At 36.2% G+C, this 24,473-nt stretch overlaps 1 protein-coding gene across 2 annotated transcripts in view; it reads right to left on the reverse strand.

Moving 5' to 3' along the window:
* The window catches only part of Tmem45a (transmembrane protein 45A), a 65,333-nt gene that overhangs the window by 13,486 nt on the left and 27,374 nt on the right, over window positions 1-24,473 (reverse strand). For both annotated transcript variants that reach the window (XR_013436926.1, XM_005335057.4), the window contains exons 2-3: window positions 2,617-2,809; window positions 1,175-1,381 (exon numbers count right to left, since the gene is read on the reverse strand). Coding sequence is in view for 1 of the 2 variants with exons in the window: in XM_005335057.4 (XP_005335114.1) it covers window positions 1,175-1,381; window positions 2,617-2,806 (397 nt within the window). In the remaining variant the exon portion in view is untranslated. The remainder of the gene's footprint in view (window positions 1-1,174; window positions 1,382-2,616; window positions 2,810-24,473) is intronic.

A 24,473-nucleotide genomic window follows, 5' to 3' on the forward strand; every position in this document is an offset into this window, starting at 1 on the left:
ACATACAATTGTCCAAAAATCATGTCCCCACTGCTGCTCACCAGAATGCATTTTTGCATTTTTGGAGTCATCGCTGCTTCCTCAGAATCTAATATTTTCCCTTCTCCAACCTTTACTCTGTCTTCTAACACACCATGACATTCTCCAGTAACTATATTTTAAATCACCATCTATACAAGATGATGAATAATAAATATGACAGGGCAGAGAGCTGTAATTAAGGTGACTACAGAGAAGAGCAGGCTGAAGCTGACGCCTTGCTCTGAGCAACCAGTTCAGGGAAGAAAGAAACACATCCATAAGTCACAAGGGTGGACCTTCCAAGTATGACAAGTTTCCCTAACTGCATTTTCTTTTTATTCCATGGACAGATTCCAGCTCCATCCTAATCACTTTACTTTAGATAAAATGGAAAAGATGTTCCTTCAAAACATAGTAACACCTGGAGAGAACAAGAACCACGCTGCTTCTGGTTGTTGGCACCCATCTTTCATTCAGCTCTATTCTCAGAGGATTAGGCAGAAGTTCTTATCTTCAGATGTGGGAGGAAAGGGAAGCATTTGGGGCTTTTGTAGTTCCATAATCAATCTATTTCTTTTATATGTAATAAATGAAAATAAATCAGTAACCACTTGCTTTTACTCCCCACCCCCTCTCACACAAACAGGAAAACAATTGAACAAAGCCTATTATTTTTCATGAACCTCTCAAAATTAGGACCTCAAATTTTTATGTTACTGAATTTTTTCAACTCTACTTATCATATTAGAGCAGAGGTTTACTTTACCAGTATTTTAAAAGCTGATTAGTAGACAGTGGAAGCCTTTCTGCTTTGAGTGATTGACCTATTTTGGGATATTCATATACCATGACTCTGAATTCAGTTTTCAGAATTCAGTGGAAATAAAGATCTACAGGACAACCTGTAAGGAATCATTACAGGTGATTCTTTTAAGACAGATGTGAAATGTGAATAAAGCACACTTGAACGACTGTGCTTGCCCAATTCTACTAAACAGGTCAGGAGGGAAGGTCTTTGGCACCCTACCTAGGACACATCAAATATCCCATTACAGCTCCCCCAATCACAGGTGCAACAAGACAGCAAAGATACATCGTTATAAAGGGTCACACAAACACCCACTAACAGAGAAAAGGACAGGAAAATACTTACCCTCCACAAATAAGGCATTTGACAACATTAACTTGGTTAAGGAGACTGGAAGTGAACCGATGGTGAAACATAGGATGTTAGCCACACCAAGCATCCCAAAAAAGAAATACATAGTGAAGTGATGCCAGCTGAGGAGTTGGTTCCACTGGCCTTCTTTATATAAGGTCAGGTAGGGCCCTCCAGGAATAAATTGTTCTCCAGCCATGCCTGCAGAGAAATATAGCAGTTTTAGCAACCCTCTTCATAATTTCCCCCAGCAGGCATGAAGAGGCAAGAGGACATGTGCAATGACTATTCCAATCTACTGACTTCCTTACATCATTAATTCTTCTCTTGGAGCTATTTCCTAACAGCCTAGCACTGATGCTTTACCCTTATTTTACAGGTTCAAATGCTGATTTGGACCACTTTTCAATAAGAAAGCCATATGAATCAAACAGCTATTTCATATATTCAATGCTGATGATTTTAGTTCAACTACCTATTCCAATCTAATGACTAAAGTAAATTCTGAATGATTTGGGAGTTTATATTTTCAAGGCCAATATTATAAAGGCTAATTACTTCCTTCCTGGATACTGAATCTTTGAGTAGTTGCCACAAAGTAGGGAGTTGTCCTTGATTCCCAGTAAAAATGCTAAAGAATTCAGCTTTTCTCCTAATTAAGGATAACTGAGAAGGCCCAGACAGAGAGTATGATCTAAGTCAGTTATGTGTAAGTTAACTTTCTCAGTGATGCTGCTTTATTTGTTAATCTCTTTGGAAATAGTTACACTTCAATTTGATGGCCATAGCAAATACCTGGTGTCATGAATAAATCATGAAAAAAATCTAATGGGAAAATGGGAGGCTTTACCTTTTACAGAGGAGAGACTGCAGTGGAACTCTAGAAACATAGAATGCTTCACAGAATCCTCAAAGGCAATGGGAGGTCCTTAAGAAGCTACCTGCCTTAACCTTCTCCAATTCAGAAAAATAGAAAAAAGAATGAATGTGTGAAGCAAGGTCTTCCTCAACCCTGACCCCTTTCTACAGCCTATTGGCAACAATTTATTACTGAAAATTTCCCATGATCACTTGATTATTTTGGTATCATTTGTTAGGGTTTGGTATTATTTGGTATCATTCCTGTTAGGGTTTTTTTTTTTCAAGAATCTGAACGATTCATAACAATTATTTCAGAGGCTCCAATCCATTCTATAAGGGCAATTCACCTTGACCGGGTAAGAAAATTAACTACTAAGGCTAATTCATTAAGGACTAGGGCTTTGTGTGAACATGAAGTATTACCTATCTAACAAATTATATAAGATAGACACTATAATCAGAATATGTATTGAGATTTTTTAATACAAATTCATTTTAGCGATTTCATAATTTTGCTTCTCTTTGCATATGAAAATACTCAGGAGGAGAAAATAAAACAGAAATGGTCCACTCACCAGTAAAAGCCATGGCAACTATTACAACTCCCTCCAAAATTTCTACTCGATGGAATAATGCTTTGGAACTAAGGTAGCAGGTCCGCTTGTGCTTTTTGCAGACATACTTCAGAAGAGTCTTTGTACTCCACCAAAGGCCCATGACAAAGAAGAAGGTTCCAGGGAGGGCATGACCTCTGAAACTCCCCATGACCTACAAAGATAAGAACATCCAGAAGACAGACATTTCATTTCTGGAACCTGGCCAAAACATCTTTTGTCCCCAAAGAGTATACTGACTTCTGATGATCATGGGTGCATAGTAGAGCCACTACAATGACAGTAATACCAATAAAAGAAAACCAATGTCTGCATTCACGGAACAGTTATCATGCATCTTAGACACCATGTTAAGTATTTTACATGCCATCTCAAACTTACTTTTTGAGACATACTCACGAATGAGGAATTATACCATTTTCAGTTGAGATACAGGTTTAGAGAAGTTAAATGACTTATCTCACAACTATTAAGCAAATGTTTTGTTGTTTTTAACATAGAGTTCAAAAGGATTTCTTAAAACGTTAGTATGAACTTCATCATACAGTCGCCCTTTAAGCTTATTTAAAGGAAAGTAATATGAAACTATGATCTTTTTGTTTAAAATTTGAAATGATATGAAACTACCAACAAATTTTTTTGAAGATTCAAGGTTTCAAAATATCAAGAATCCAGTGTGTGAAGGAGACCACCAATGTCTATTAGAGATTGCTCCTCCCCACACTTTCTCAGCCTCTCCACCAGTTGGATTGGAACCATCATTTTAGTTCTGGCTTCTGAGGGTGGAATTGGTGCACATCACTTACAGGCTGTGTCAGTAAAGTGCATGTGATTTCTCTTTCTCTACTCTTGCCTTTGCACCTGGGCATGGCATTTGTACAACAGAGAGGACTGACAACCAACCTCCTCCAGATTTTGCAAAAAGCAATGTTCTATCTGTGCATAAGCTATTGAAATTTTGAGGTTTATTTTTAAAACAGCTTAGCTCTGCCTGGCCAGATGTATACTGAATTTTGTTTATAGTATTTTCACATCGTAATCACCTCTGACTGATAAACAGAAGTAGTCTCTGTATTTGATTAGTACTACAGAAAACCAGTCTTGAATTTTGTGCATTTTTAATTATGAAAGCAGTCCTTTGTTTAAAAAACATATTATACTATCAACAGAATCATGAAGAGACAACCCCTTGGGTCATTTCCATAATCCTCGAACATAACAGGAAGCTTTGAGGGAAACCATGAATCTGATCCTTATACTACAAATCTCAAATCTCCAACCAAGACTCCAGTTGGTCATTGCAGTGCACTCTTGAAACATCTAAGCCATCTAAGAGTCAGACTCTATACACCACACAGTGGTAAGAACAGATTTTTGTTCTGATACTTTTGTTGTGGTTTGAGGCATGTTACTTAACTTCCCTGAGCCTTAGTTCTTAATAAACGAAGGAGGAAGACCATAACGATATTTGGAGTTCCTGCTCTAACAGTATCTGATTCATTATCCTAACTACCATTTTATCATAGTATTACTGAATGCACCCGTTTGTTTTAGTCTAGGCAACCAAAAGAGGCTGAAAACTATTTCCCTGCAAATTGAAAAATGTCCTTTAACTTTTCTGGAATAGAATTTTAAATGATTGAAGAGCTTTAAACATTTTCCTTAGTACAGGAAACACTTGTAGGAATTTAGCCTGCAGATACATTTGGAACTACAACAACCAAATTAGAACAACATAAATGTCAAAAATTAGCATAAAAATTAAATAACTATTCAGTTCTTAAAATACCATTTTCAAATAACTTAAATGATGGGTGATAAAAAGGATAGTATAAAAAGAATAGTATAAAAAAATGAGGGGCAGAGGTTTTAGATTCAGACTGAGTAAATTCAAATATGAACTATCATTTATGAGATACATAGTTTTTTTTTATCAAATTACTTAACCTTTTTAGTGCCTCAGTTTCTTTTTCTGTTAAATGGGACAAATAGCTGAACCCAGCTCATAAAATTAAAATGAGCTACTCCAAAGCAAATTAAATACAAAACTAACAAATAAGCTTGTGCTATCCTCAGCCCACCTCAAACTACTAGAGTAAAACAAAGGAAATACAAAACGAACAAATCTACTTGGACACTAATACAGAAAAAGCAAGAGGCTTCCCAACATTTCTCTGACAATGATTCATGTGCTGCCTATAACATTTCATCTGCTATTGCCTTAGAGAGTTACTTGGCTATTCTATAGTGATCTTCTTTACTGTAATTAGAGAATAAACTCATTGAAAGCAGGGACTATAAATCTATTCTTTCTAGTTCCCATTGGACCTGGATAGTGTTGGATACTATAAAGTTCTAAATGAACAAGAGTAACTCTGTTTTTATAATACAAGATCAATTATTTACACGACATCTCTACTCTGATGTCCCAAAGGCCATCTCATACTCAGCATACTCTAGATTGAACTAATCGTCTTATCTACCCACCCATGCAAGAAAGCAACTTTTGGCCAGTTACTCCGGAAACAGTGTTTCCGGAGCTGAGGTTGTGGCTCAGTGGAAGAGCACTCGTCTACCATGTGCGAGGCCCTGGGTTTGATCCTCAGCACCACATATAAATAAATAAATGTCCAACTACAACTAAAAAAACACTGCTTCCATGCAGTTACCCAAAACCAAAATATGAAAGTCTTCCCAGAGTCAGTCTATTTCTCTAAAAACTAATTAATCATGAGACGTATTACCTTGGCCTAACTTTAATTCTTCCTTGCCCCAAACTCAGCCGACTTCTCATATGTTCAAGGAAATCCTCTCCAATGGCCCAAACAGAGTGGGCCCTGTTACACCTTCTCAGGAAACCAGTTCTGACTTTAATGGATTCTTTGTGTGATTAGTTATAGAAGATCAGTCCCCCCTCATTAGCCTCTTTGACTGTATTATGAGAGTCTGTATAACCAATAATTGGGGACCCTGTGAAGTTAGATGACTGAATCACATTTTTTCCCCTGAGGATCCCCAGTATATTAAAAAATGAAAGAAAATGCCAAACAGGGTTATAAAAATTGTTGCCTTTAAATGTTTAGAATTGCTTGGTAAATATTTTGAACATACAAGTAAAACATGCCACCTATGTCATAGAAAGCAGGAAACCAGGACTCTTGATGAATGTGCAGCTCTATGCCAAATAGACCTCCATACCCAACTCCATGACCATCTAAGATGTCTGCTGCCCTACAGACTGAAAGGACCAACATCTGTCAGCACACCCACTGGAATGTGACAAGGACGCCATGGGAAGTGGCTGACAGTTTTTAAAGAAAGCTGTGAAGTGATTCAGATGGGGCAAAAAAATGAGTCCTTCCTACTTCAGTTATAGAATTTTGTATCTTAGGCCTTTTAAACTAAAACAATATGGTGGTCCCAATCTTCCTATGTTTAAAAGACTGAAAGTCAAAAGTCCCAACAGGTTTGCTATATTCACCTGGCTAAGGGATCCAACACAGATCAAGTTATTCCTGGCAATGAAAATGGCATTCATTTTACTTCACATGCATTGTAGAAAGAAAAAAATGCCCACATCCTCAAACATCACTTCACTCCTATCTTTTAGAAACCACTGCCCATCAATCTTGTCCCTTGTTTACTATCAACTACAAGTCCATCTTAGTCCTTGTAAAAATTAAGTACAGTAGGAGAGTTTGACAAGATCTAAATCCACTGTAGGCACATTCTCTTTGGGGAAAAAAAAAAACAACACAATTTATTTACCCAAACCTGCCAAGCAGCCAGCAGAAACCCTGGGGAAAACAGTAAGGGTAGGAAACAGAAAGGAGTTTATTCAGGATCCTTCCTGTCTGATTCCACCTGAAAGATTCATTCAGTCACTACTGTGACTGAAGCAAAGTGTAAAATGAAGTTCAAGTTTGTTTATCATGACAATGTGTCTTAAAATATGAGTCACTGATTAAGGCTTAGATGTACTTTTTTGGGGACAGTATGATGAGCCTCTAGATGTGGCTCATCCTAAGAATCATACTCCTCCCCCATCAAAAGAAACCTGTCCCTCCTATAATACCAAACATCATCCTCTGGAATGAAGACAAGAAAAAAATTCCTAATATCCTCATTGGCCCCTTTGCTGACCACCCATGTCCCACTTCATTCCTCCCTCTCTCTCTCTCTCTCTCTCCCTCCCTTTTCTCTCTCTCTCTCTCTCTCTCTCTCTCTCTCTCTCTCTCACACACACACACACACACACACACACACACACACACACACACTCCCTACTTAAAAGAGAAAGATTTTAAACTCTAGCACTTAGAGATATAATATTGGGCAAATTCCAAGATCTAAATCAAGTGTTAGGTGTTAATTCCCAGGTGTTATAGCCACACAAATCACAGACCAGGCCTATATACAAAAAGAGGAGATAACTCAAAACAGTCCAGAGAAAGACATCAACAATTTTTTGGTAGACTCTTGATCAAATAGATACTTCAATATAAGATAAACACTATAATAAGAAAAAACTTAAATTAGAATTTCATATTAAGCCACTATCCCCCCAAAATATACCTAACTCTTAATCGGTGATTCATATTTTAAGATCCATTGTCATGATAAACAATCTTGAACTTCATTTTACACTTTGCTTCAGTCACAGTAAAGTGTATATAGGCACATGCAGCTTTAAAATTACTTGATTCTCCATTTTTCCACACCAGCACTTTCCCTAATTTGAACTGTCTTGAAGGAATTTTCTTAATTAAATCGTTCTTACCTTCATACTCTCCTCAATATCAAGTCCAACTCAATTCTCTTCTTTCAAGAATTTACAATGGTTTCGGACTCCAAAAGGAAAAACAGATGCTGACTGGCCCTAAATATGAAACTGTCACCTCCTCCTACTTTGAGGCTGAATCTTCAAACTATGTCACAATGCATTTAAATGCAGGGAACACGCCCTTTTGAACATGCTGCTTCCCTGTCCAATCATTGTGCCATAGACTAGTTGTAGATAAGACTCACCTTGCTATCCTACCTCCCAGGCCACAAGCCTCAGTCAGCTCTGAGAACCAAAGCCAATGGAACACACTGCCCCTCTTTCAGGCCATCAAGATAGACAGAACGCTGATGGAATGTTTATAGGAGCAGTAACAATTGATTGTGTTCCATGAGTCCTAAGAAGATAAACCAATTCCCAACATGCAGCACCTCAGGAAAGAAGTTGCCACAGGTGTCAAGGTCGAGTCATAATCAAAGCTGAAGTTATAGAAATAAGAAAACTCAAGGGAACAAAACTGCTGTAACTCTACAATATAGCTCAAAGTACTTGGAAACCATCCAATCAGTGCCTGCATTGCACAGTTAGCAACTCAGGGATCAAGTCAGCATTAGAGAATAAACATGATCCCTACTTATACACAAAGCTTGTAATATACTGAGGAAACCAGAAATAAATAAATAGATAATAAATAAAACTTTTAAAAAGGGAAATATGTCTCTTACTAACAAGTTAGTTACAAGTTTTATGAGAGTTGTGAAGGTGACTGGCACATCTAACATGGGGGAAAGTCTTCATCTGAGAAGGGCATTTGATAGATGAGGTAGTTCTAATACAGTATAGGGAATGAGGAACCCACAGTGACCAGGGGACAGTAGACAGGCAGTGCCATAACAGTGGAGAACGGCCTGAGTGAAGTAAGAAAGCAGGAGTGAGAGCTTTGCTCTTTGAGAGTTTCTCAATTACTCTCTGCTCGGCCCCACCCAGTACTCCAAAGGTAAAAGGATGGTGTCTCTTCAGTGTGATGCTGCCAAGATGCAGAAATCTTATTTGAATAATAACAGGTTTTGATTTGCATTTCCCTAATTAGTAGTGAAACTTGAGCAATATATATCTATATATCTATATATATACATATATATAACTGTTGGCTATTTCTATGTCTTCTATTGAGAAATGTCTATTGTCTAATTTTTAATCAGATTACTTAGCATTTTCTTCTATTGATCTGTTTGGGTTCCTTACATAATATGGATGTTAACCCCTTTTCAGATACATCACTTGCAAATATTTTCTCCCATTCTATAAGTTTTCTCTTCACTCTGTTATTTCCTTTGCTGTGTAGAAGTTTTTTTTTTTAACCTGTTATAATCCTATTTGTCTACTTTTTGTCCTCTAACTCCCTCTACTATTGTGTTCTTATGCAAAATATTGCTTTGCCCTAATTAGAATGTTTATTATCTAAAAAATGTTTAACAATAATAAATTCAAGCATGGATGTAGAGAAAGGGGATCTCCCATACACTGTTGGTGGGGATGTAAATGAATGTAGTAAGTAAGAAAAACCACATGGGGGGGTCCTCAAAAAAATTAAAAATAGAAATACCATATGACCCAGTAATCCCACTGCTTTTTAAAAAAATTTTAATTTGTTCTAATTAGTTACACATGACAGCAGAATGCCAGCAATCCCACTTCTAAGTATATATCCAAAGGAAGTGAAATCAGCATATCAAAAAGATATATGCACTTTCATTTTAATGGCAGCACTTTTCACAATAGTAAATACATGGAATCAACCGAAGTACCCATCAACAGATGACGGATAGAGAAAAATATATATATATTTGTATATATATATATATATCCATCCACAGTGAAATACTATTCCACTTGTAAATTGGAAGATCCTGACATTAGCAGCATGGATAAACTTGGAGAATATTATGATAAGTAAAATAAGCTAGACATAGAAAGAAAAATACCATATGATTTCACACATATGCAGAATCCAAAGAAGTTGATCTTATAGTATAAGTAGAGAGTACAATAGTGGTTACCAGTAGTGAGGAAGGGAAGGAAGAAGAGGGATAGGCACAAATTGATAATGAGTACAAAGTTGCAGTTAGGAAGAATAAATTCTGGTGTTCTACATAGTAGGGAGATTAAATTTCACAATATTGTATATTTCAAAATAGCTAGAAGAGAGGATTTTGGATGTTCTCATCATAAAGAATGACAAACGTATGAGGTGATGAATATATGCTACACCAGAATTTAATTATTACACAATGTATACCTATATCAGAACATCACACTGTACCCCATTAATGTGTCCAATTATTTGTCAATTAAAAACATTTTTAAAATAAACAAATATTATGGAATAAATTTTTAAAAGAGAATAGGAAGAATCAAACAGTAAGTTCTAACAGCAACCTTATTCCATCCTGGAATCAAATCCTGAGCTTTCCAAATGTTATTGAGCAATTATGTTTAGTCTGCTTAATCTTGCTATGACTCTTTGAGGGGAAACAAAGATAATATATACGTCTCTGAAGTATACACATATTAAATAACTTACTTTAAAATTTATCTTACTTTAAAATATTTAGTAGCTGAAAGGTTGGTGGGAAATTTCATGGCGCTAGACATAGTCTCGAAGGCTCAGTTCCTGATACTCTCAGTAAAATCTACTTCCCTGCTCCACCCTACTTTTTCCGTCTCAGAACTCTTACATGACTTTGAACCATTCACTCTTGTACATACACTAATTCAACATGTAATGAATACCAACTGTCTTGCAGGCACATACATGAAGAAATAAAAATAACTGACTTCAAGAAATATACAATAGAGAGAGGTATGAATATAATTTATTCTAGACTAATGTGAAACTTGTGCAGAGAGAAATGAGAATAAGGAAAAAGCAAGAACCTGACCCTAATCTGGAGAGCCAGAAACTGCTATTCTGTCTGCATAGCAAGCAAGGGCTATATTACCCACAATGCTTTGCACCTACTTACTACTCAGTAAATGGCTGACAAATGAGAAGCTGTTGCCTGAGCCTCCATGTCCCCAGAACACTGGCCTAGGGCACAACCAACATCAAAAATAGTTGGAGAGGTTAATAAAATGCACATTCTTGGGCCCCACCCCATCCTCAGCAATTTAGTATCAGTAGGGAAAAAACTACGAGTCTGTATTTTTACTAAGCACTTTCCAGTTAACTATTTTTAATACTTATTTTTTAGTTGTAGTTGGATACAATATCTTTATTCCATTCATTAATTTTTATGTGGTGCTGAGGAGCAAACCTAGAGCTGTATATGTGCTAGGCGAGTGCTCTACCACTGAGCCACAACCCTAGCCCCAACAATTGACTATTATTTTCTTGAGTTTTTAGGCTTATGGTATGTAGAGACAAGCAGAGTAGCACCAAGACATAGATTTAAATATGATTTCCCATCACCATACCCCAAACACCATTTGTCTCCTGTAAATTTCATGTTTACCAGAATGATAAACTAGCTCTGTTAGAAGAATAGCCATTGGAAGTGCTGCAGCTTTATTTTATTGTATCTATTTGTATCTCTTTTGTAGCTCTGCTTCTTGTTCCCATCACCAGCCTGTCTGTCTTTCAATAACCAAAACCATTCATGGCACAGTCTACTTTTAACCAAACATATAAAATGACAAACAGAACTCTAAACTTGAACATATAAAACAGGGTAAGACAATCTAAAGACTGTGTCTTAAGAAATAAAACCAACAAATAAAAAATGAGAACAAATGTCAAGTTGCATCACCTGCCTGTAACCAACTCTTCAAAGTAAATAGAAGCCTGAACTATTTCTGTTAGTAGCAATGCACCTGCAACATGAAGGAAGTTCGCATTCAATGAACGCCCACTTCCTACTAATAACTTCTCATTCATCTGTTTGCTTTATCTTTGAGATAACTCAAGAAAGCATTATTGGTCCCACAGACAAGTGCAGAGTGTGCCCTTGTGAGGAAACCCAAAAGGATCAAGGGATTTTGTGATTGCTATGGTTTAATGCCTCCTCCAAAACTCATGTTGAAATTTAATTATCACTGTAATGGTTAAGAGGCGATTAGGTCACGAGGACTCCACCCCCATGGTGGATTTAGGCTACAATCACAGGATTGGGTCACTTATAGAGAGAGGAGGTTGTTATAAAAGAAATTTTGGCTTGGTTGGATTCCTATTTCTCCTACTCTTCGGCCACAGAATGTTTTCATCATGTTGGCTTTTAAGAAGGCCCTCGCCAGATGCTGGCACATTTATGTTGGACTTGCCAACCTCCAGAACTGTGAGAAATAAATTTCTTTTTTTTTTTTTTGCATATAAATTACCAAGCTCTTGGTATTCTTGTATAGTAGCAGAGATATTAAGACAATAACTTGCTCTTGGCACAAAGACTGTAGAGATCAGGATCGGGATTTCAAAGTCCTCAGATATCTGATTTCAGAATCCCACTCTCTTCTCTCTCCCTCTACCAGAAGGCTGGAAAAGGTGTTCCAATAACCCGATCAAACAATCTCAATCAATTACCTTTGAATAGGTTACATACCATAGGAAAAAGATACCTCCTGGGCCTTTTACCATTGTGCTGTCTATACATGTAAAGTAGGTGAAGCTTTGCACATTAAGCTGTCAGCATTTGTAAAGGAGATGATACTTTGCATATAGCCAGTATTTATTTACCACCACTGTAGGAAAAGGCAGAGAGCACAAGGCTAACAACAAGGATTGCTGGGCTAAGTAGTCTACAATGACTTAATTTGCTATAGTTGACAAAGGTCTGCATACTAGCAATCTAACAATGAGCACCAGGCTAAACATTAGTAATGTGAAAAGAACCTAAAGAATTCATTCTGTATTTCCCAACTTCATGCTACTTTATAACTCAATTCAAGTCCATGAAAAATCACTGAGTACTTCGTATGTATTTGAAGATCTGCTTCAAGTAATAGGGGACTCTCTGATAACCAAATACACTAGTTTTCTATTGTTATTATAACTAATTACTACACATTTAGCAGATTAAAACAATACAGATTTATTATCTGACAGTTCCAGTAGGTCAGAAATTTGGCACCTCTCACTAGGCTATCAATATGATCACAAAAGCTGTTTGAAATTCCTGTCACTAAAATCAAGGTGTTGGCCCATCAAAGCTGCAACTATATTACTTTCAAGAGGCCTTAGAGGAGAATCCATTTCCTTCCCTTTGCCAGCTTCTAGAGGCCTTCTCCTTTCCTTGACTCATAGCCCCCCTTCCTCCATATCCAGTCAATAAAGTTCCATGTCTCTGACTATTCCTCTTTAGTCACATATTCCCCTGACTCTGAACTCAGTTGCTGAATGTTCTTTCCACTTTTTAAGGACCCCTGTGATCATACTGAGCCTGCTCAGATAATCCAGAATAATCCATCCATCTCAAACCCTTTAACTTAATCACACTGGGAAATTATTTTTGCCAGTTATTTGCCAGTTAAAGTAATATATTCATGAATTCCTGAAATGGAGACACGGGGAAAGGTGTAGAATCATTACTTTACATACCAAAGAAATATCTGAGGTTTATAATCTGGTAAGATAAAGAAGAAATTCACAGTAGGGACTAGGATACCAAAGAGATAAGCTAATATTTTTAGGAAGGGAATCAAATGTTATAGGTGTGCTAAGCCCCTTCATTTAATTCAAGGGAAGAAGACAGGCATATGACAGGAGGCTGAAAGACTTTATAGGCCTTTTGAGGCGAACCTTGAGTAGCAAATAGGATTTTGAAAGGCGGAGCTAAAAAGGGAACATTCCAGTTGTAAATAGCAGCATGAATAAACTCAAGTGACACTGCATTGACAAAAGCAAAGGACAGTAGAAAATACAATTAGAACCCATATACATAGAAGTTGGTAAGTTACATACAATACAAATCACTACTCAGTGATAATTGGGTTTCTACTCATGGATAAAAATTAAACTAGATCCATACTGACACCACTCTAAAAATTAAATTCCAGGCATATAAAAGTCCTAATGGTAAAAATCAAATTTTTTAAATATTATTATGACTTTGGGATAAGATTTTAAAACAAGATACAAAAAGCAAAGGAAAATAAAAGAGTGAGAAATTTGACCACATCAAAATTCAAAAATTTTATATACAAATGGCAAATAAGCACATGAAAAGATACTCAACATCATTGGTCATTTGGGAGACTCTAATTAAAATAATATTTACCAATACACACTCACTAGAATGACTAGATTTAAAAAGATGACTATACCAAGCATTGACAAGGATGTGGACCAACAAGAACTCTTGTACACTACAGTTGAGGACAGAAACAATTCAGCCTCATTGGAAAGCAGTTTCCTAATTATTAAAACCTTGTATTAGTATGGTATATTTGTTATGATTGATAAACCAAAACTGATACATAATTATTAATAACAATTATTTCAGGACATCCATAATTTACATTAGGGTTCATTCTTTGTGTTTTATAATTCTGTGAGTTTGGCAAATATGTAATGCCTTGTAAACATACTTATAGTATATCATGCATTAGAATCAGTGTTCCATCTATTTACCCCTCCCTCCCTTTGGACTCCTACTAACCACTGATTTTTAAAAAATATTCCTACAGTTTTGTCTTTTCCATATGTCATATTCAGAATCATACAGTGTAGTATTTTCAGACTAGCTCCTTTAACTTAGAAATATGCCTTTATCTCCTCCATGTTTTCTACTGACCTGAGATCTTATTTCCTTTTATTACTGAATAATATTTCTTTGCATGGATGTACCATAGTTTCTTTAACCACTCACCTACCAAAGTGAGTCTTTTCCAAATTTTGGCAATTGTGATAAAGCTGCTGTTAACATTAATGTGCAGGTTTTTGTACAAATGTAAGTTCTTGAATCATTTGATTAGGTATCTAGGAGCACAAACTTGGATCATATAGCAGGATTCTGCTTAGCTTTGTTAAGAAGTTGCCAAACTGTCTTCCAAACTAGCCATACCCTTTTGCATTCCCACTAGCAATGAATGAGAGTTCTTGTTGCTTCACATCTTCACTATCATTTCATATTGTTGGTATTTTTTGGATTGTAGCACTTTTAATAGGTATCTCATTGTTAACTAGTATCTCATTGTTGTTTTAATTTATAATTCCCTGATGACTTATAATGGTCAAACATCTTTTGATATATCATCTGTATATCCAATTTGGTGAAGTGTATTTTCAGGTCTTTTTCTCAATTTTTAATTGGAGTGTCTTCGTACTGTTGCATTTCAAGAGTTCTTAATATATTTTATATATAAGTCCTCTATTAGATTTATGTTTTACCAATACTCCTCCTTGTTCTTTTCACAAAGGTTTTTTTCTTTCTAAATGAAGATTTAATAAATATTATTTCTTTCATGAATGTTCTCTTTATATTTTAAAACTTACTGTCACACCCAAGGTCACCTAATTTTCTTTTGTTATCTTCTAGAAGTTTTATAGTTTTGCATTTTACATTTAGGTCTATGGTTAATTTTTTGTTAATTTTTATGAAATATGTAAGGTTTATGTCTAGATTTTTGCTCTTCACAGGAGGGTGATGGTTAATTTTATGTTTCAACATGACTGGGCTAAAGGATGTCCAGATAGCTGGTAAAACATATTTTGGTGGCTATCTATAAGAATATTTCCATAAAAGATTAGTATTTGAATTAATAACTAAGAAGATGGGATTATAGATATCATTCAATCCCTTCAGGGCCCAAATAGAACAAAAAGATGGAGACATCCAATTTCCATGCATGCTTTTGGACTGCTTCTCAAGCTTTTGGACTCTGAGGCTCACGCTAGCAGGTCCCTAGTTCTTAGGCTTTTTAGCTCAGACTGAATTATATCACCAACTTTCCTGATTCTCTAACTTGCAGACAGCATATCAGGGTACTCCTTGACCTCCATAATTACATACTAATTCCTATATTAAATCTTCTTCTGTATACCTACAAATATCCTATGGTTCCATTGCTCTGGAGAACCCTAACCAATGCACACAATGGTGTGCATCTATTCTAGTTCATCTCTTGAAACAAGTGTTCTTTGGCTACTGATTCACTTTTTTACAAATTTAAACTGTCTATGTTTGCATGGAACTATTTCTAGGCTCTCTATTCTATTCCATTAATATTCTTCACCTATACATTATGGACCATGGCAACTTTAAACTAATTTTTAAAGTTTGGTAGTGTCAATACCCTAATTCAGTTATTCTCCTTCAAAATTGAGCTGGCTATTCTGTGGTTTTTGCCTTTCAATATAAACTTTAGGATCAATTTCTCAACATTCACAGGGTAATTTGCTGGGACTTTGGTATTACATTGAATTCATACATCAAGTTGGGATGAACTGACATCTTAACAATATTGACTCTCTCTATCCATAAATATGCAATATTTCTCCACTTTAAATCTAATGTAAATGGCAAGTTTTTAATTTCAAGATATATTTGTTCATTGCTGTTACAGGGAAAACATTTGAGTTTTATATGTTAATATTCTGTCCAAAAACCTTGTGATAATCACTTATTAATTCTAAGGTTTTTTTGTTGTTGTTGATACTTTGGGATTTTCTAAATAGACAATATGTCATATATAATCAAAGTGAGTTTTATTTCTTCCTTTCTAGTTAGTATACTTTCTATTCCCTTTTCTTGTTTTGTTGCATAAATTAGTATTTTCAGTAAGATGTTCAATTGGAATGATGATCAGGGACATCTTTGCCTTGTTCCCAATCTTAAATGGGGAGTGTCTAGTTTCTGACCACTAAGTATGATATTATCTTTAGGTTTTGTGCAGCTGTCCTGCATCTAGTTGTGGAAGTTCCCTTCTATACCTAGTTCACATTTCATTTGTTTTGTTTTAAATTTCTCTGAAACAAACAAACCTGAAAAGGTAGTTTAGAGCCAGATAACAAAGGACTTTAAATGCCAGGTTAATAAGCTTTATTTTATGAACAATAAGAAGCAAATGAAGGTTTCTGAGCAAAAAAGGGATGTAACAAAACCCTTAAACCATTTTATAATATATATATATATATATATATATATACACACATATACATATATATATTTAAATATATATTATATGTTATATCCACTTTAGATCTAATGTAAATGGCAAGTATATATATACATATATTATATACATAATCACATATATTTATATATATATAATTAGAGACACAGAACATTCATCAGTCTTGATGAATTTCTTCTATAAAGACTTGACTCCCAAATGCAGTATTATGCCACTCACTCTCAACCCAGAAAAGAAAAAGTTCACTGTGATTCAGGGCACAGTCATAAGCACCCAGTGGCCCAATGTAGCTTACTTACACGTATCCAAAATGGAGTCATCACACCTGAATCAACAGTGTTGGCACATTCACTTGCATCACTCCTCACAGGAAGTTGCTGCTCTAACATCTCTGTTAACAATTAGACAGGGATAAACCTCTGACTATCCTTGCCCTATCTGTAGAGAATGTCCTATAGCCCTATTCTCATGGCTCGACTGCCTTGACTCTTCTTTACCCACCTCCCTGCCATCCTCCTTTTCTCTCCCCTTTCTCTTCTACCTGACACAATAAATTTCCAGAAGGGCAGCAGAGAGGTTAAGGGTTCTAAGCAAATTTCCTTCAAGAGCAACGGACCACCTAGGGAAGAAATAGCACTCCTAGATCAGATTTCAAAACTTGGCTTGGTTTGGATTTCTGTTGTGTGGAGAAGGGTGAATGACAGAGGGCAATCAAAGGAGCCTAGAAAGCCAAAAGTGAGACTGTAAATGATACTGCTGGCTGGATCAGATCAACCTTTGAGTTCCTGAACTTATAGGCATAAAAGCCACCCAAGCATCCGGTTCTCCCCTCCTCCTGCTTCCTGTTGCTTTCATTTTAATCTCATTTGTGATTTCTGGATCACAAGATCCCATGATCTGAAAAAGGCTTTTGGTAAATTTCTTGCCTTTGTTGAAAGGAAATTCCATTTCTCTTAGAAGTTCCTTTAAGGTTCTTCAGAGGTAAGTGTGGGAAATGTGCTCTTGTCTGGCCACTTTTCCATTTATTTCCCCATTCCTCTTATCTATCCATCTATGCTTTCAACAAATACTAATTAAACAACTACAATGGGCCAGTTACCATTCTAGCTATAAGACTTTAGATATCCCTGCTCTCACAGACCTTATCTTTTTGAATAAGAAGATAGACAACAAACAAGAATTCTAGAACATTGATACTCAAAGTGCACTCCTAGTTCTAGCAGATGGAACTTGTTGAAAATGCAGAATCTCATGCCCCACCCCAGACCTACCAAATCAATATCCTCCTATTGAAAGATTCCCAGATGATTCATAGACACATTAAACTTTGAAAAACACTGATCTAAGACAGAATTTCTCAAAAGCAGCACTATTGACATTTCAAACCAGATAATTCCTGGGGGCACTGTTCTGTGCATTATAGGACGTTTAGCAGTATCCCTGGCCTCTGCCTACTAGATGCTGTCAGCATCAACCCCCACTGACCCCCACCAGTTATGACAACCAAAAACATCAACAGCCATTAATAAAACTCTGGAAGGGGACAAAAATCACACTTCCTTCCCCAGTGAAAAAAATCACAGATCAGAATGTTTCTCTGAGAGCTCTTTGGTCAAATCTTTTTTTTCCCCCCCTTTGGTCAAATCTTAACATCAAAAGATTTTTTTTTCTTTTCTCCAAGGAAAAAGAAAAATGTAACAAATTTGTTTGTTAATTATTTTTTCAAATTAAGTCCAACCAAGATTATGTGCACTTTTTTCAGAAAGATGCTCACACAATTCTCATGAAAAACTTTTACACAAAAATCACTCAAGTTTTGGTTTAATGTTACTACTATAGATAAAAAGGACCTAGAATTTACTATAGCATCCAAGAGGCCAAGGATTTCGGACTGGATTTCATCACTGCCAATGATATTTGCCCTGGGGTTGAGAACACCTCCTGTTTTTAAACCAGCTGGAAGATAGGGCATCAAGCTCTGTGTCTACTCTCAAATAGTAGAAGTGTATTTACCTTCAAGTACAGCTTTTTAAAAATTAATAAGATAGATAGAATTGGAAGCTTGGGCCATTTTTTTTTTTTTGTACCAAGAATTGAACTCAGGGGTACCTGACCACTAAGCCACATCTCTAGTCCTATTTTATATTTATTTAGACACAGGGTCTCACTGAGTTGTTTAGCGCCTTGCTGCTGCTGAGGCTAGCTTTGAACTCACAATCCTCCTGTCTCAGGCCTCTGGAGCCATTGGGATTACAGGCATGGCTACCATGCCCAGCTATTTGGGTAATTTTGATTGAAGAACAGAGAAAAAAAAATCAACAGAATATCTCTAGACTCTCAGTCTCTTGGTGTCAGGAAATTTATGTTTCCTTGTTTGCTTTTTGTGTGTATTTTGTATTATTTTCTTTCTTTCTTTTTTTAATTTGCTTCTTATCTTTCTGAAGAGTTGTTCTCATAATGTGTAGGTATGATCTAAGATTCTCCATTTACCATTCCTCACAAGGCACTAGGAAAAATACACAAGAAGGTGGCTTCTCACATCCTGTGGTCTGATATGATGTCAGGGCTGGCAAGAGGCCCCTGAATACAGTGCTTTTTCTTTGAGTGTTCTGCATGGTGTTTCTAGGCACACACCATTAGACTCCAAATACCATGAGCAGGAAGCCGCTCCTTAACAAGACAAATTATTCTGAATGGGGCTGAGAGCCTACGACAGCAGGAATGGGATGAAGCAGCATTTCTTAAACTTGAGTCATGGGCAGAACTTTTTAAAAGGAGAAATAAATTCACAGCAGTATATTCACTTAAGTTGCCTTTGTTATATAAACTTCTTTAAGTAGTATAAATACTTATTTGGACAACATGAAAAAGTATACAAATTTACAGACTAAATATAAACAAAACTGCAAAACCAACACAAATCAAGTAAACTAACGCAAATCAACTGTAACAGAAGACAGATTTTGCTAAAATAAATTCCCTTTCACAGCATGATACTAACTTATCCATTTTGTGCTATTATAAGCGAATATGTAAGATTGGGTGGATTATAAGCATCAGAAGTTTGCTGGACTCATGGTTCTGGGCCACATAGTCCTAGAACAGGGGTGACATCTTGTGAGGACATAATGCTCTGTCATATGTGGCAGAAGGACAAACAGACGTTCACAAGAAGCCAGGGGGACTTATAACAAACCCACCCTCACAGTCCTAACCCCCTCACAATAACAGCATTAATCATTCATGAGAGAAAAGCCCAATTGCCTCTTAAAGGTTTGACCTCTCTGTACTGTTACAAAGGCAATTAAATTACAGTGTTTGGGAGCAGATATTTAAACCATATAAGGCACTGACCACTATAGTCTATGTTCTTTTTAGTCCAGAATATGTATATTATTGTGTGCCCCAAATTAACTCAAATTTTCTCTGTTCAAATTAAAACCTACTGAAAGATTATCTGGCATCTGAAGTTCATCTTCTTTATTCAAAAACTTGAAAATTAGATCACTGCGTCTTACCACCACCATGACCCCAACATGAATGCAAATTCCAGGATTGAGATAATTAGTTGAACTCCAAGAATACAAAAGGTCATCTAGATGATGTAGACATGCTTATAACGTTGCTTAATCATCATTGAGATGAAAATGTAGAGGTAGGTTATTACAATAGGAAGTTTTCAGACATCTCTCCTCACAACAGAACATATCAGCAGACTTCCAGGGGTTTGGGAAACTCTGGGGTAAATAATTAGGAAGAACTACTTTGAACTGTACCCAAATGACTGATGAGAAACTTCTCTTTCTAGGATTATTTCAACTAACAAATACAAGAAGAAATGATAGAATATGAGATTTTATAAACATAATCAAATAATAAATTCAGGCAATGTTAATTTAAAAAAACATACAAAAGAGAGACAATTCAAAAGAAGTAACTCAAGTGTTGTTATAGAGAAAATTGAATTGGTGTGTGACTTAACCTATTTATATAATTACCAATTTTCAGGAAATATAAGGGCAGAGAAACATATTAAATGACCTAATGGGAATGCAACCAGTAAACTCCAGATGATGATGAAAAGCTCTACAAGAGAAAATGATTTCTGCAACAGATAAATTTTAAGAAATACACAAAGAAAAAAGGAAGAAACTATAAACCAAAAGACGTCTTTTAGTTATATCTATGATTGCAAAGTGTGGGCTTTATTTGGATCTAAATTGAAACAAAAATAATTCAGGATTTTAAAATTTCTTACACATGATAATAGTATAAATCATGTTGAAGATTGTTTAAAGAATCTGTATTTTGAAGAGAAATATGTATTACTGAAATTACATAGTGGAAAATATGTGACGACTTAGAGTAACTTCAGAACTCTTCACAGTATCAATTTAATTTTAAAGTATCAATTTGGTTAAATCATGACTCAGTTTTTAGTCAAAAACAAGTCTATGAAATACTTTTTAGATGTGATTACCATAAAGCAGATCACCCTCCATATTGGTGGGGATAGTGGTATTAGCAGAAAGAATCATGAAGTCAGTTGGTGGTCTTAAAAGAAAAACCTGAGATCCCTAGAGAGAATGAACTTTCCCTCTAGACAGTCTTTAGACTTGAGACTACAACACTAACACTTTCCTGCATTCCAATCTGTAGGATATTTTAGCCTCCACAGCTGCATGAGAGAATTCTTTAAAATAAATATTTATATATTTATGTAGATAGATAGAGAGATAGACCAACAAATAGGCAGAAAAAAATATACATGTATATGTCAATAGATAGGCAGAAACATTTATACATATCTGTATACCTCTGTACACACACACACACACACACACACACACACACACACACATGTATGCACACCTACATTGCTTGAATCATAATAGGGTTATATTCCCACCCCAAAACCATCAGAATTTGAAAATACTGTTAAGTCAAAATGCAAGTTACTCACCTATATTAATCTGTTTCCCATTGCTATAGCAAAATAACTTAAGCCTGGATAATGTATAAGGAAAAATAGTTATTTATCACATAGATCTGGCAGCTGAAAATTCAAGATCTGGTAGACCTATTTGTTCACCCTCAGCTAAAGGCTGCATAAAAGATGGCATCATGATGGGAGTGCATACATACAATAGAAAGAGACCACATGAAGAGAAAGGAAGCCAGAGAGAGGAGAAGGGCCAGTCTCACTCTTTATAACAACCCTCTCTTGGGAACTGATCTAGGTCCTGTGAAAACGATGTTAATCTATTTCAAGGGCAGCTTCCTCAGTGACCTAAGGACCTTGTACCAGGTTTTTCCTCTTAAAAGTTCCACCAACCTTCCAATATATGAATAGTGGTACAGAAACCACATCCAAGTCACAAAATTCTTCTCCTACCCCTCAAGGTCAGTGTCATTCTCAAATGCAAAATACAATTATTCTATTCCCAGTACTTCCAAAATCTCAATTCATTCCAGCATCACTAAAAATCCAGAAACTCCACCCAACTGTGAACCCATAAAATCAAAACACAAGTTATCTACTTGCAAGATACAGTGATGGGATAAACATTCCTATTCCAAAAAGAAAAAAATACCAAAGTAGAAGGGAATAACCAGCTCCCAAAGACTTCAACCTGGCAGTGCAGACATTAAATCTCAAAGCTCCAAGTCCACCACCCTGTACATACTGCACACAAGGTGAGCCTGCAAGGCCTCAGGAAGCCCCTTCCACAGCTCTTCTGATCACAGCCCATTTGGTGGCTGTCTCAAGTAAATGCTAATGACTACCTCTTTCCAAGGCTGGCACTGCACACTGCTGGTGGCTCTACTTTCACAGGTCTCAGCTGCGGCTTCATTCCTGTGGCTCCACTAGGCTTTGCCACACTTGGGGCTCTGTCCCTTTACCAAATTTCTGCCTGGCACTCAAGTTCTCCTTTAAAATTTCAGTGGAAGCTGCCATGATCTCATAGCTCTTGCATTCTATACCTTTGCAAAATAAACACCACATGGATGCCACCAAGGTCTGCCCCAGCTTGAACTATGAATGCAGCCATAGAGTGTCTCACCACTGGAAAGCAGGGAACAGAATCTTGGATAAGACAGTCCATCATAATTAAATTCAGCCTTCCATAAAGCTCTAGGGCATCACAGTACAGCCAAGTTTTTTGATATGGTGCAGCAAACAAATTCAGAGTACCCAGGGCTCCAACTCCTGGGTCCATGAAACAAATATGTGACTCTGGCCTGTGAGGGAAGGGGTGGACTTGAATAGTTCTGAGATGCCCTCAAGTCCTCTTTCTTATTGTCCTGACAATGAGCATCTGTGTTCATATCTTTAGTAAGAAATTACTAAAACAAATAACTCAACAAATAAATGGGTGAAGCAACTGAACAGGCACTTCATAGAAGAAGAAAAAAGAATGGCCAACAAATACATGAAAAAAATGTTCAACATCTCGAGCAACTAAAGAAACGCAAACTAAAACTACAGTGAGATTCCATTTCATTCCAGGAATAATACAAGTAATGATGAATGTTAACAAGTATGTGGGGGAAAAGGTTCACTCATACCTTGCTGATGTGACTGCAAATTGGCACAACTGCTGTGTAAAGCAGTATGAGATTGCTTAGAAAATTTGGAATGAAACCACCATTTAACCCTTGACATACGCCCAAAGGACTTAAAATCAACATACTACAGTGACACAGCTACATAGGTGTTTATAGCAGTTCAATTCACAATAACTAAGCTATGGAATCAACTTTGGTGCACTTTAACAGATGAATAGATAAAGAATAAGTGGTATGTATGCCCGATGGAATATTACTCAACCATAAAGAATGACTTTATGACATTTGCTGGAAAATCAATGGATTTGGAGACTATTGTACTAATTGAAATAAGCCAGTTTCAAAAAAACCAAAGGTCAACTGTTTTCTCAGATATTCGGATGCTGACACAAAACAAGTGGGATGGGGACAGAGAACAGAAGTTCATTGGATTAGACAAAGGGGAATGAAGGGAAGAGAGAGGGGATAGCAATAGGAAAGACAGTGAAATGAATCTGACTTAACTTTCCGATGTACATATATAAATACACCACAGTGAAACTCCACATCTGATACAACCACAAGACTGGATCCTAATTAGAATAAGATATACTCCATATTTGTATAAATATGTCAAAATATACTCTACTGTCATGTATAACTAAAAAGAACACATAGAAAAAACAAAAAAACTACAAATTTAAATTAATTTTATAAAGTACTGAAAACAAGCTAAAATTGCATGCATAGGCATTTAATCAATAGTAAGAGGAATAGCAATGGAACTTAAATATGATAGAATTTATCAATAATAAATAAACACTTCTAGTGCAGATAGTGCAGAAAACTTTCTCAAAGCAAAGATATAGCAATCATTTTAATTTACACAAAATCAGTCTCAGTAGTGTATACAATCTATATATCTGTGAATTCAGACACTGTGGATGAAATGCCAATTGGCAAACCACAAATATAAAACAATATGGGGAAAAAAGAAATTACTTGGTCACACCTTTACATGATTTTTCTTTGTTTTTTTTTTTCCTTGTCAGTCTACAAATTTCCCCAAACTTTCCCCTCTAAGTCGTCTGGTAATTTTCACTAAAAGCAGCCAGTAATACACATCACAGTCTGAATGCTTGGCTGTTCATAAATTTCTTACACTGGATAAGCCAGTTCATCATACTTAAATTTAGCCTTCCATAAAGCTCTAGGGCATCACAGTACAGCCAAGTTTTTTGATATGGTGCAACAAGTGTGGCCTATATTCTAATTTCTAACAGAAACCATCTTGGGAGTCCTCACCAGGATTGCCTTTAATATTCCACTTACAGAATAGGCTTATTTCTAGGCTGCTCCT

The sequence above is a fragment of the Ictidomys tridecemlineatus genome, chromosome 3 (assembly GCF_052094955.1).
Source record: "Ictidomys tridecemlineatus isolate mIctTri1 chromosome 3, mIctTri1.hap1, whole genome shotgun sequence".
Classification (NCBI taxonomy): Eukaryota; Metazoa; Chordata; class Mammalia; order Rodentia; family Sciuridae; genus Ictidomys; species Ictidomys tridecemlineatus.